Source organism: Pelodiscus sinensis, chromosome 5, assembly GCF_049634645.1.
Source record: "Pelodiscus sinensis isolate JC-2024 chromosome 5, ASM4963464v1, whole genome shotgun sequence".
Lineage (NCBI taxonomy): Eukaryota > Metazoa > Chordata > Testudines > Trionychidae > Pelodiscus > Pelodiscus sinensis.
The window spans coordinates 4377294-4390691 of NC_134715.1; the positions used below are offsets into that span (position 1 = coordinate 4377294).

A 13398-nucleotide genomic window follows, 5' to 3' on the forward strand; every position below is an offset into this window, starting at 1 on the left:
GAAAGGGGAAGGCCAGAGGGATCAGTGTCCAGGAAGAATGAAGGAAACAGAACAGTCACTTCGGGGCCTCTGTCTGTGGACTCTTCTAAAATGGACTCTACGTTGAGCCAGGGACTGTAATCAAATGTATGCACCCCATAGGCCAGCACTATGGGAAGGCAGAGCTGATCCACGCACATGTTGGGATTCCCTCCGAGGTTTCCCACAGCTTCCTTGGCTCCTCTGTGAGCTCTCCGTGCTGTGGGGTGTCAAAGCAGCGCAGCTGTCTGTCCCCCTCCCCCGGCAGCAGCAGCCTGCTTGCCGCTGTGTTCCTAGCAGGGCAGAACAGGAACAGTTCTGGCTTTTCGTTTGTCCCCCAAAGGGAGCAGCTCACTCAGCTGTCAGACACTTCCCAGAGCTTTGAAAGGGGAGGGGGCGCAGGCCGGCAGGGCAGCAGAGATCCCAAAACACTGGGCAGAGCCATCAGGGCAGACATTGTGGGATGCTGGCGGAAGCCAGTTCTGTGGACAAAACGAACAGCAGTATCTACACAGTTCTCTTTGTCCGCAGTAAAGGGAGAGGGAAAGAAAAAAGTTCCTCTTAGGGGCGGAAGTTCTTTTGTTGGGAGAAACACCCAGTTTCTGCAACAAAGTTGCCTTGCAGCTTGTGCATCAGGGGTGGACAGTATCCTGTGATCTGCAGCCACCTAGAGCTGTGATCACCTGATGCCTGCAGAGGCACAGGTAAATACAGGGGGGAGAGAGGCACCAGAGACCAACCCTGGCATACTAAATCCAGTCCATGGACCAGTACTTGCCCACCCCTGGTGTACGCTCTTGCTGTTTGGGTCACCAAAAGGCAATTTTTGGTGACAAAGCTTGGTAGTATAGACAAGCCTAAGACTTTAGAAACGTGTTAATTATCTCACGTTAACTGGCAATCCAATTAATTGTCCATCCATTACCTCCAGCTACAAAAGTCTAATGAGGACAAGCATTAGACCCATTCTATTTGGGATAGTTCACCTATGAGTATTTGGCCTCTTTTCACCAGCTTTTCCTTTTTCTTCCTTCTGCTTCGTCTTGCTTCCTATTTTGGCTGCTTCTTTGCTGGCTATTAGGGTAGGTTCTATTCACACCGGGTACGTCTACACTGCAGGGCTTAAAGCAAAATAAACTACGCAAATTGAGCTATGTCTATTGAATAGCTTAATTTCAAAATTGGGAGCATCTACACAGGCGCGGCCCATGATAGGCCGACTCGGCCGTCGCCGAGGGTGCCGTATTCAATGGGGCGCCTGGGGTGCCCAATGATGACATCACGCCATTGATGGCCATGCAGGCAGGGGTGCCGATCGCATGTTCCGCGTGGGGCACCAGCTGCCACAGCCTGCCTTGGGCCGCCCCTGCATCTACACAGCACTTATTTTGAAATAGAGCCCTCTTCCTCCGACTTCCCTTACTCCTCGTGCAATGAGGGTTACAGGAGTCGGAGTAAGAAGTCCTCCAGCTTGATAGTATTTTGACATTATGTCCAAATAACTGCCTGCTGTGAAGACGCGGACTATGTTATTTCAAAATAACGTTGCTATGTAGACATATCCACTGTCATGGCAGAAAAGGGCCAAATGCCACTTGACTTGGCCACCTGGGAATTCTCCTTACGCAGAGGGTATATAGCCTCAACCTTTTTCATGCCAGGGTTTTCCTCTTACATGTTAGAATGGATCAGTTAAGTCAATGGGAGTCCTTCTAATGGGCTGTAGATCAGGCCTCAAATGCACTTTCATGAAGCAACAGGAAAGAAGCTGTGGAGAATAGCAACAGAACAGCCATCCTCAGTTCCTTCATGGGCCTCATAGTCAGAGACTGTTCTCAGATGTAGCTTGCAAAATTATGCCCAACCTCCATTAGCTCAAATGCAGTGAGGGCAAGAATAAGCCAAGGTCAGTGAGGTTCCAGACAGCCAACGAGTTTCTAGTGGAAGGGCTTCATCAAGTTGGTTGAATCAAAGACGGACATGACCCTCGTTTGGATAACTGAAGCGGGGCTGCACTGGCCACGCAAAACAAGAAGTGTCAGACTGAAGCAGGAAATTTCCATCCCATAATAACATCCTCCTTCTCTAAAGGAATGTTGCATCGCAACAAAGAAAACTGGACATGAAATACTCTTCGACCCTCTTGTTATTCTCTTTCAACGGCAATCCAGCCTGGTTACGGGTTGATGAAAAATACTGGTAACAGCCATGTGTGCTCCAGCTGTACATATACTACAAAAGGAGTCTTCCTTCCTGCAAGGTCTTCACGACACGTGCTTCAGAGGAGATTCCAGACACACACTCCCATCATCAGCATGGGGAGCATCGCTGGATGAGGGGAAGGGGAAGGAGGAGAGAGGCTGGCCCGGATTTGGTGTAGCCGCTGTGATCTAGAATTCATTGGTCCCTGTGTTAGGCCCATGTTTGTCCGCTGACTTCAGTGGAGTCACTCCTGAGAGTTACAAGAGCTTCAGAGGAGAGGCAGCCCCACTCACTTCAACAAGTATCTCGCTCTGACTCAGAGGAAAAGAGAGAGACCACTGATTGCATTTCCCAATTTCCAGTGAAACCCCTCTGTTGAAAAGGCCACCTCCCCACCCCACTGACCCCAGTTTACACCAGCTTCCAATCTGGCCCTGCTCACAATCATTCCGTCACTTGATGTGACCCATCCCTTTTGAAAAATCAGGGGGATACTTACAGAAACTCACCCAAGACACTGCTATAATAGGAGTCCCATTCCTTCCACACCAGGAGCTGCAGAATGTCATGGACAAGGTAGAGCAACAGGTTTTCAGTCCTCTCCAAGAAGGACATCTTCTCCTGGAGTTCTGAGGTGGCCGCTGGCACGTAAGAGGGAGGAGCCAATATCTGACCACACAGTCTCTCAAACGCAAAGCCCGGGGAAAACCTCAGGGTGAAGATGAACGGCACCTGCAGCAGCTCCGCCAGCAGCTCCCCACAGGGAAGCACTGGGTCTGAGAGGAGCACGTCGTAGTGGGACAACCGCAGCTTTTCCAGCAGCTGCCTGTTTTTGACTGCCCCGTTGCAGATGTCCCTCTGCATGCGAGAGACGCTCCGCGAGAGGCTCCTCATTGTGTTGTGCATTTCCCAGAAGGAAACCCGAGCTCTCTCATAGACCCAGAACTGCAGGAATTTATCCCACAGCGACCGCAGCCCGTCAGAGGTAAATCCGACCTCGATGGGTTCGAAATGAAGAGCGGACGTCGAACCCGGGCGGGCAGAAAGGGATGCGGAGTGGACCAGCACCGTAACGTTATGCCCCATGCTTGCCAGTTCCTCCGTCACCACTTTCAGATTCATCCAGTGGCTGTAATCTGCAGGCCACACTAGCAGCTTCCCAGAGAGCACGTTCCCCATCAGCAGGGAGAGGCAAAGAAATATCCGGCGGGTGCTCTGCACACGTACCATTGCTGCAGCCGCTGCGGCTCAGCAAACAACCGCTCTGTTTGCCGCAGAAGAGTCATCAAAAGAAATCAGGCTGTCAGTAGGAAACCTCCCCGATTTATGAAAGAGCTGGAAAACCTGGATGGGAATTCTACACAGCCAGGAATGGCTCAAACTTTGCAGCTCTCCCCAGCAGGGGGTAGAGGCCGTGAATTTGCTGTTCTATGTGATGCTAAAACAAGAGAGAAGATTTTCCAGGGCACAACTGGGAGTTCGGCACTCACTGACTTGTCATCCAAGCCCAGATTTATAAAAGGATGTTCAGTGCCTAATGAGACAAACAGCTGCTTAGCGGTTTTCAGACAAGTAGCGTTGCCAGGTGTCAGGTTTGGAACCGGACAGTCCGGTATTTGAGCTTTCTGTTCAGGAAGCAAATTGAGAAAATTCCAGACATAAACGTCCAGTATTTTCTAATTACGTTTTATTATTATCACGAGTATCAGTATGTATTTGCGTACCACCTGGCTGGTAGAGGTGCTCACACTGCGCGAGCATGTCTACCGGCCAGGCAGTACGCAGCTACACAGTAGGGAGGAGAGGGGCAGAGGGGGCGGGGCAGCACTCGCCTGTGGGTCCCACCGGGCCCATGCATGGGACGGGCAGCACCCTGGGATCTGTGTGTGCCCAAGCCAGCCCTGTTCCCCACCGGCCAGTTTCCCCCCTCGGACCTTCCCCACCAGCCCTGCTCCCCCAGCCCCTCCTGGCCAGCCCCACTCTCCGCCGGCTGGTTCCCCCCCCAACCCTCCCCAGCCAGCCCTGCTTCCCGCCAGATGGTTCCCCCTCCCCGATCTCCCCCAGCCATCCCCGCTCCCCCCAATCTCCTCCCAGCCAGCCCTGCTCCCCTCCTGACCTGTCTCCCCCCTCCCCCCGATCTGAGATCAAGCGTGGGTCCTCCCCCCCCCCGATCTCCCCTAGCCAGCCCCACTCCCCTCCTGGCTGGTCTCCCTCCTTCCCCCAGATCTGAGATCAAGTGTGTCTGGTATTTTTTGAAAACATCTGGTAACCCTACAGACAAGTGCCTAACTCCCCTTAGCTTTACAGGGAGTTAGGCACCTAGCTGGCTTAGAATGAAACCATTCAAACGCAATACTGCTTGACCCGTCCCCCCCAACACACACACAGAGATGGAAAAATGGTTTGAAGAACTTGCCTCCAGCATCCCCTGCTATCAAGGCCGTCTTTCAGATGGTCCGATGTGTCTGCAGCTTGGGATCCTTCTGGACTCCTCAGTGTTACTAGCTGGCCCACACCTGTCTGCTCATGAGAACCACACACACACACGCAGCAACCAAAGGCTCTGCAGGCAGCTGCTTCTCACAGGACTGGGTTGGCTGACTGGGGCCTGCGGTAGCCACTGCCCTTGTTCTCCACTCCAACTTCAAACTCTGCCCTTGGCTGACATTTGAGAACAAGCCACAGGCCTGTTGCTACTATCTGGCTCCGATAAATGCGTCCCCTCGGTTTAGCTAACGTGCCTTGAGTAGCACAAGTAGTTCAGAAAAGGCGCTAGCTTTTCACAAGGGCCCTCTCCTCGAACCCTCGTGGCCTTGGATGTGGGAGCAAGGGGGAACCTGCCCCTCCAACACTGGGTCTGAGCACCTTTCCCTGCTTCCCATGTGAGCTAGGATCTGCAGGCCCCTGCCCCCTTGGAGCAGGGAGAGCAGAGCTCTCCCCCAACCCCTGGGATCAGACTCTGTACAATGGGAATAACGGTACTTCCTCACCTCCCAGGGGATAACTCCGGTACAGATGGGGAGATGCTCAGATCCCATAACGCAGGACAAATACAGACCTGAAACAGAACTACACAAGATCCCATGCAAGGAGGTGTTTGGTATAAGAGCTGGGTGCTCCTCTGTATGCCACTAGGGGACAGTCGCGTACCACAGGCTGGATTTGAAACTGCAGCTTGTTCCTGGCAACCCATTTTCTCTGCACTTACGAAAACGTTTAAGTCCTTTTCACTATGAGAGAAAAATAGCTTCTAAGCTCCTGCCCGGCCATGTTTCTCATGGTTTGCCAAGTTGCATTGTAATTGTTCATTCTTAGTGTCTTTCATTGCAGCTTACGTGTACTGTTTGGAACATTCCTTCCTTTTTCATTCTCTCTGCCCTTTGTTCCCACACAAAAGGAGACAGCAATTGTAACAGAATATCTATGGGAATCCAAGTCACCTGCCAAGATCACGCTATGACAATTAAGGTTCATTTTCTTGAAGCATAAAGGGCTCAGGTGCTCAGTGAGTTGCTGGAGTCAAAGAGAGAGTTCAAGGCGCAGTTCACATTTCAAACCTCATACAACCTCATTCACTGATCACACGCAATGAATATTTACGTAAACTATCATTGTTACCAGGCAGAATCGCTCCACTGACAATTTGGAACAAAGGTCCAATGTGAAATGAAATCACAGCTCCCCCTGTGTGTATTTCCAGATGCAGTGTAGGAAAGCATCATTTGTTTCGAGAAGAGAGGCTTGGTTTTAATGAGCCGGTGTGTTGTCAGCATGGGCTTTGGTCACAAAGCCATGCTGGATTTCAGTGTACCTGCAGAGAACCTCTGAATTTTCCTCACTGCCATGGCCAACCTGCCATGCTGGGGAGGAACGGCTGAGAGCATTTTGCCTGCAGGCTTTCTTCCACAATTGATTTGTAGCATGGCCACAGAGAAAACTTGAAAGCCGTTTTTTCTATATTCATAAATTTAAAGCCAGAAGGGAGACTTAGACCCTCTAGTCTGATCTTCTGTGTAAGATAAACTTAAAAATGAAAAACAGGTCTGGTAGCACTTTATAAACTAACAAAACATGTAGATGGTATCATGGGCACAGCCCATTTCTTTAGATGACTGGAGTGCTGAGTTTAGGATGTGCAGACCCAAAATAAATAAGGGAGAAGGGGGAAGAAAAAAAAGGAGACGGGGTGGGAAACAAGGAGCAGAAGTTATGAAAAAATCAAATGGAAAAACAGAAATGCAGAAGGATCATCAGTAAGCACCTGAAGTTAAAACGAAGCAGGTAAGGATCAAAGTCAATAGAGAGTTTTTGTTTTTTAAGTTTATCTTGTACAGACTAACTCGGCCACCGCCCCCCCTTCCCCCCCCCCCCCCCCCCCCCCCCCCCGCTCCCTCCGCAGCTTCTGTGTAAGGCAAGCCAAAGATTTTCACCCAATTAGCCCTGCATCACAGAAGAACAGTCCTAAGTTAACATACCTGCCCTGAGGGGAAAACTGAGTCATGTTGGAGCTACCTAATAAGAAACCTGTTCAATATAGAGCAGCTATTGCAGTTTAGAACATGTGGCAGAAGCCAATAATTTAAAAAATTGTAATTAGAGAATATGAAAGTTAAATGCTTACCTAGAATTTCACTGTAGTACAAATCCCATTCTCCCCAATAACTCTGAAAAACGTAGTCCTGGAGGCGGTAAGACACTATGTTTTTTATTCTTTCGCGGAACGACAACTTGTCTGTGAGTTCAGACAAGGCTGCAGGCACGTACGAAGGTGGAGTGGGCATCTTCCCACAATGCCGCTCCACAGTCGAGGCTGGTGTGAACCGCAGAGAGTACACAAATGGAATTCTGAGCTTGAGAGCAATTAGGTCACCACAGACACACACCGGATCAGCCAGAAGCACGTCATACTTGCCCCTCTGTAGCCGAACCATCAAATCCTGGTTGGCTAACACGCCATCACATGCCTGTCTATTTAGCTCATTGCTAGTCCTGGTCAGTTTTCCCATTTCCTTGTAGAACTTCCAGAAGGTCAGTGCTGTTGGCTTATTATACAGCCACAAGTTCACTATGTCTTTGATCAAGGAGTCAATGTGTTTCTTCCCAAAAGGCACAGAGAACACCTCAAACTTCTCTGCTGTCTCACCATGCGGTGTGATGAAGAGGGAAGAGTTTGACACCAGGACAGTGACATTGTGCTCTCGGCGTATCAGTTCCTGTATAATAATCTTAATATTTAGCCAGTGGCTGCCTTCTGAAGGCCAAATCAGCACATTCCCACAGAAGACTGTTCCTAGCAGAGTGAGCTGAAGGGCTAGAAATTGGATGTGCTTCTTTGACGCAATGGTTCTGGTTGTGGTAGAAGCCATTTTCGGCTGGATGCCTAGACAGGAATAGATTTTTCACTCTCAGTCTCTCTTAGTGATGCAGAATAGCCACTTGCCCAATACTCCAAACAACACACACACCTGCTCCAGAAGAGATGTTTCTGATGAAGTGGGTCTTTGCCCAAGAAGGCTCATGCCCTAATAAATCGCTACGTCTTGAAGATGCCACAGGACTCCTCGTGGTTTTTCGAAACCTATGTTGTGACGGATACACGTGGAACACAAGTGCAGTTTATGTCTCTGCATTAATAAGACAAAGTGTTACAACATTTCTTGCTGAACTCTTCTCTTTCCACTTGTGTTTTATCATTAGTTTCAATGGAGAAGAAAGAGGGCCAGAGGAAATCCTACGCTTCAGTGAAGTCTTCAACAATAGGCCTTCATAAGGGCCTTAAGCGGGACATGAACCTTGTGTTGCTCCCTCTGCACAGGGGTGAATTTGGGTTTTTGGTTATTTATGTGTTTACGTCACTCAGAGCTGAGGAGAGACTGACCAGGCTGGTGGCAAGGTGACGGGCCGTGGCTCCATGCCTCAGACGGGGCGGGACCTTGGGTGAAAGGGGCGGAGCTGGGAGCCAGCCTCCCCAACAAGCTCTTCATGGCTGCCCATAGCATGCCACCTGGGGCTCCAGTGGCAATTTAAAGGGCCGGGGGTCCAGATACAACATTGCGCCAGGATTAGGAGCACCTTCTCCCCCCATGGCCATGACCCCTCACCCTGCAACATCAACAGGCCTGATGTTACTTACTATAGCAGCCTTGCTTTACGTTTAGCACTGGTTTTTCTTTTGGTCTAAATATTTCTCCTTTTTCCCTTTTTTGAAAAAAAAAGATGTGCTGACACTCACTTGTGTTCATCTGCCTGTGTCAGAATTCTGGTTTTTGCTACCCTGCCAGTTTGCCCAGTAGTAAAATTAAACTTCCTGGCAGGGAATTGCCAACACAGCTTCTGTGGTCTTCTTAACAAATAGGCGTTACCTCAACTCCACTCCCGTTATCTAGTAGAGAGGCTATTTAACAAAGTTTTCTGACTGTCTCGCCCTTCTCAGCCTCAATAAACACCTGTGAATATTGGTCACTCAATACCCATCCAGCATAGCTCGTCATTCGTACAGGGCAACATTGGAAACACAGGCACTGCAAGGTCAACCCCATATTTTCTACCTAGGTACCTCAATAATTATCCTCTAATAGAAATTGTGGATACTCAGCCCTTCTGAAAAATCAGGCCAGTTATTTAGACGCCTAACTGTGAATGTAGAAGCCCAACTTTATGACCCCAATTTTTAAAATTTGGGCCTTTCATACTCAGACTTTAACTGACAAGATTTCCCAACCTCATGTGTGTAACAGAAATGAAGGTGGTGTCCTCGAACATCCCAGTATATCCCAAGTCAAAATAATTTACCAGCATAATAAGAATTCACACTTAGTTCTTATAAACAGCAGGCAGTTTTTCAAATGTTACTAATCAGGTAGACAAATGCAGCTCACAAGTAGTCCAATGCAATTTACCACCCTGCTTTGTAACAATAACTCTTCTGCCATGGTCTGATTTTCCACTTACTAATTTTAAAATTATGCAATGGCTAGTCTGGAATACCTCCCACTGTGGGCACTGTTCCCGAATAAATGTCACTATATTCTAGAATAATCCGTGCACTCACAAAGCGCCCTGATAATTCCAGAGAAATATGATTTTTAGTCCAGAAGACACTGCCCAAACTGGGAGCTAGTCTGGTCATTATCCCCATGTAAACAAGCCCTAAGAGTTGATGTATACATATGTACCAGAGGGCAGGCTTGTTGGCCCCCTATCCTGCAACTGGTTCCTCTTAGGCAGATTCCTGCAGTTGCAAGGTCCGGGCTTTGGTTTCCCTGTGAGCATCTCAAGATAATGATCTAGTGAGAAACTGCTATAAAATTATATCACCACACAAACAAAATATGGAAGTGCCTTGAAGAAAACTGCAGAAACCCCCCCTGCAATAATCTTTTAGCCAATGGAACATCCAGATATATATTTAAACTAGCTTCTCGTGAAGAGAAAAAACCCACTTTGCTACCAAACATGTTATATAAGCAACTACGCATGCGGTCCTATTGCTACTCACCTCATCTATCTCTAACAGGTTCTGGCAGCACTTGTGTGCTGGGCAGAAATACAAAGAGCTTACCTTGAATAGGGCTCCTTAACAGGTACAGCAAGGGCGGTAAAGAATTATGTTCATCTTCCGTGAGAAGTATTCTGTGCAATCAATTCTCACTGTGTCATGTACCAGTTACTAAAGACTAAAGATTATCTACAGATCTGTAATATGAGATGGGAAACCAGCAATGGCATCTTCCAAAAGCCAAAAGAGGGCCAGATATAAGTATGATATAAGAGTTGCAAGTCAAAACAGATAAATTAAAGGAAGTGGCTACATTAAAATAAAAGATGCCAGCTAATCCTACTCCACTAAGAAACTTGCTACAGGCAAATTCTTACCCTAAGCAGTTGATGTAAACCTCTCTCATAGCTGAAGCAGCCTCATGCTTTCACAATCCTTGCCCCGCTCACTTTTAAATGTTTCCAGCAGGCATCTTAGATGGTAGAGGGGACTCCTGGCAAAGTTGGGAGAACCGCCAGCCTCCCCTGCAGCCTACCCCTCTCAGGGACTAAGCAGGGACCTTACCTCCCCCCAGACTTAAACATCTCTGTTTAGACATCTCTCCCAGATGTAAACATGTCTCTTTCCAGGTGCTTTTTTTTTTCTCTCCCTCCCCCCCCCCCACCTCTTTCCTTTCCTCTCTCCATCCCTCTCCCTCCTCTCTCTCTCTCCTCCTCCTCTTCTCCCCCTTCCTTCCTCCGTCCCTCTCCCCCCCCCCCACACGTCTAGGACCACCAAATTTGGCAGGCAGCTTCCTCTTACCCTACTGTACACCAAGGTCTGGGCGTGGTTGTGCCTAGAAAGTGGGAAGTGTGGAAATGGGGCTGCGTTGGACAACATGGAAAGGGAGGGGGCAGAGAGTGGAGTGTTGCAACAGGGAGGGGCACAGAGGGGAGGGACACCATACTGAGAGTGGCAACCGGGGCAGCTACAGCACAAAGCGAGTGGCCAGCAGCGCTGGGGTTCCACCATCCTGCCTGCAACCAGATTGGGTTCAGACCGAGAGCTTGGCCCCGCCTGGGCAGAGCCTGCAGGACACAGGAGGGACCCGTTGGAGAAGGGACCTGGCCCCTCCCCAGACATTCTGCAGGCTGCAGGTGGTGCTGAAGGCCAGGAGCAGTCCCCAGAGCCTCCCCACCCCAAGACAGCTTGTAAGCTACGGGGGGCCTCTGGAGATAGGTAGCTTGAGGAGGCACTTCCCCAGACAACCCGTAGGCTGCAGTGGGGCTGCTGGAGGGCAGGGCCTGCCTACAGAGCTCTGCCCCCCATCCCCATCAGGATGCAGGACAGGGTGGACACTGCCCCAAACAAGCCCCCTCCCCCTGAGCAGCTGTGGGCCAGGGGCTGCCCACCCCCGCAGGCTGCAGGCCGGGGTTTCGTTCTCTAGACAGACACATCCGAGGTAGGACTGGGAGCTGTGCTATCACAAACGGTCAGAGATCAGGACACCCTGTCCTCTAACTTAGTAGGAAACATCTCCCAAGAGAGCAGAGACCGTCAGTGGTTGGGAGGGAATGCCTCGTGGTTTGGCGGGTTATGGGAACACCGCGTTCCTGCCTACAGGGCTGACAATATAGCCTCGTGACTGATGATGCACCCCTCCAGGAGATACAGGGGAACAAAGAGAAGACTGCATGGGTGCAGACTTTCCAGTTTACCACGCTGCACCCGGCCAGAAGACACCACACCCAAGGCTGTGTAGCTGGTCTGTCGTGGGTGCTTTGCCTGATCACCCAAGTCGGCTACCCCCATAGTGTTGAGAAAAGTGGAAGGATATAGGACAGGCTCAGGCCGTACAGATACAGGAGTTACTGTTTTCAGATGCTAAAAATAAACATCATTGCAGCTTATATGCATGGGTTGCCTCATTCCTTCCTTTCTCAATCTCTCGGTCCTTTCTTCCCATACAAGAGCAGACAGCTATTGTAACGGAATAGCTACGGGAAGCCAAGTCATCTGCCGTGATCACGAGATGCCAATAAAGGTTCATTTTCCTGAAGCATTAAGGGCTCAACCCTGCAAGATGCTGAGAGCCTCAGCAAGTGGCTGGAATCAGAGGGAGTTCAAGGCACAGTTCACATTTCAAACCATTCACTTGTCATGTCAATGAATATTTAAGGAAACTATCATGGCTACGAGGCAGAATAGCTCCACTGACAATTTGGAACAAAGGTCCAATGTGAAACGCAATCACAGATTCCCCTAGGCGTATTTCCAGAAGCAATGTAGGAAAGCACCATTTGTTTCGAGACGAGAGGCTTGGGTTTAATTAGCCTGTGATGTCAGTATGGGCTTTGATCACACAGCCATGCTGGATTTCAGTGTACCTGCTGAGATGCTCGAATTTTCCTTACTGGTGCGGCCAACCTGCCATGCTGGGGAGGAACAGCAGAGAGCTCTGCACCCTTACATTCACAACTGGTTTCTAATAAATAAAATAGTAATTTTCTCAATTCACCTCCTGCAAAACCTGTAGTGAAATGTCTTTATCATGAAAGCGCAACTTACAAATGTAGAATTTTTTTTTACAGAACTGCCTTCCAAATCAAAACATTCCACACCTACAAATCCACTCAGCCCTATTTCTTGTTTAGCCAATGAGTAAGACGAACAAGTTTTTACATTTACGGGACATAAGGCTGCCCACTTTCTATTTTCAGTGTGACCTAAAAGAGAGAACAGGCATGTGGATGCACTTTTGTAGCCAGTATTACAAGGTATTTCCATGTCAGGTATGCTAAATATTTGTATGCCCCGTTATGCTTCCACCGCCAATAGAGAAGAGGTGCTTCTAATCTGATGATGCTCATTACAAAAAATGCATTAATTAAATATATGATTGACCTTCTTGGGGAGAATTGTTTGCCTCCTGCTCGGTTTTACCCTCATTATGACATATTTCATATTATAATAGTCATAAGAACATCAGAACGGCCAGACTAGGTCAGACCAAAGGTCCATCTAGCCCAGTATCCTGTCTGCCGACAGTGGCCAATGCCAGGTGCCCCAGAGGGAGTGAATTGAACAGGTAATGATCAAGCGATCTCTCTCCTGCCATCCATCTCCACCCTCTAACAAACAGAGGTTGGGGACACCATTCCTTACCCATACTGGCTAAGTAATAGCTGTGGAGGCAGGAAAAGGGAATAAGGGAATTTGTGTGCAGCCATCTTGGTCTTGTTAACAAGAGAGCAAGAGTCAGGCTAAGTCTGTGGCCTGACAACGCGAGATCTGTAATTAGACGCTGCCTTCGCCTCTCGCCTCCATACGGAGATAAGGATAGAACGCTGACTCTGGCAGGGACCTTGGGATAAGGAGCATCTGGGTGGAACTAAATAACTGTTAGCCATTGGTGTTTGTAATGGGAAGGAGACTAATTGTTATTATATCCAATAGACAGTATATAAACTGCTTCATAATTGCTTGTATTGGAGGATCTGCCTTGGAGAGGGGAGGATCCCCCACTCCCCTTCTCCCGCCCCCCCCAGTCCGAACCAGTTTTTCCCTTGCTGCAGCTTGTAATAAAACTGCCTCTGGCTACTTGTTGCTCACAAACTCAGAGTGAGGACAATGTTTTCTTCCACAATTTGGTGCCGTGACTCGGATGGCAACGCCCGATTGAAGACAGCGACAGCGGCTGC

General features: G+C 49.1%; 1 protein-coding gene across 4 annotated transcripts in view; it reads right to left on the reverse strand.

The window, feature by feature from the left end:
- Positions 1 to 10007, reverse strand: part of LOC102460451 (UDP-glucuronosyltransferase 2A2) — a 28747-nt gene extending 18740 nt beyond the window's left edge. Inside the window, exons 1-2 of one of the 4 annotated variants that reach the window (XM_006127950.4) lie at positions 9782 to 10007; positions 6842 to 7844 (exon numbers count right to left, since the gene is read on the reverse strand). In XM_006127950.4, the coding sequence (XP_006128012.2) occupies positions 6842 to 7586 (745 nt within the window). In that variant the 5' untranslated portion in view covers positions 7587 to 7844; positions 9782 to 10007. Of the gene's footprint in view, positions 1 to 2729; positions 3513 to 6841; positions 7845 to 9781 lie in introns of those variants that run through there. The other 3 variants (XM_006127952.4, XM_075929278.1, XM_006127953.4) reach the window with 3 other exon arrangements.
- Between the last annotated feature and the right edge of the window lie 3391 nt (positions 10008 to 13398).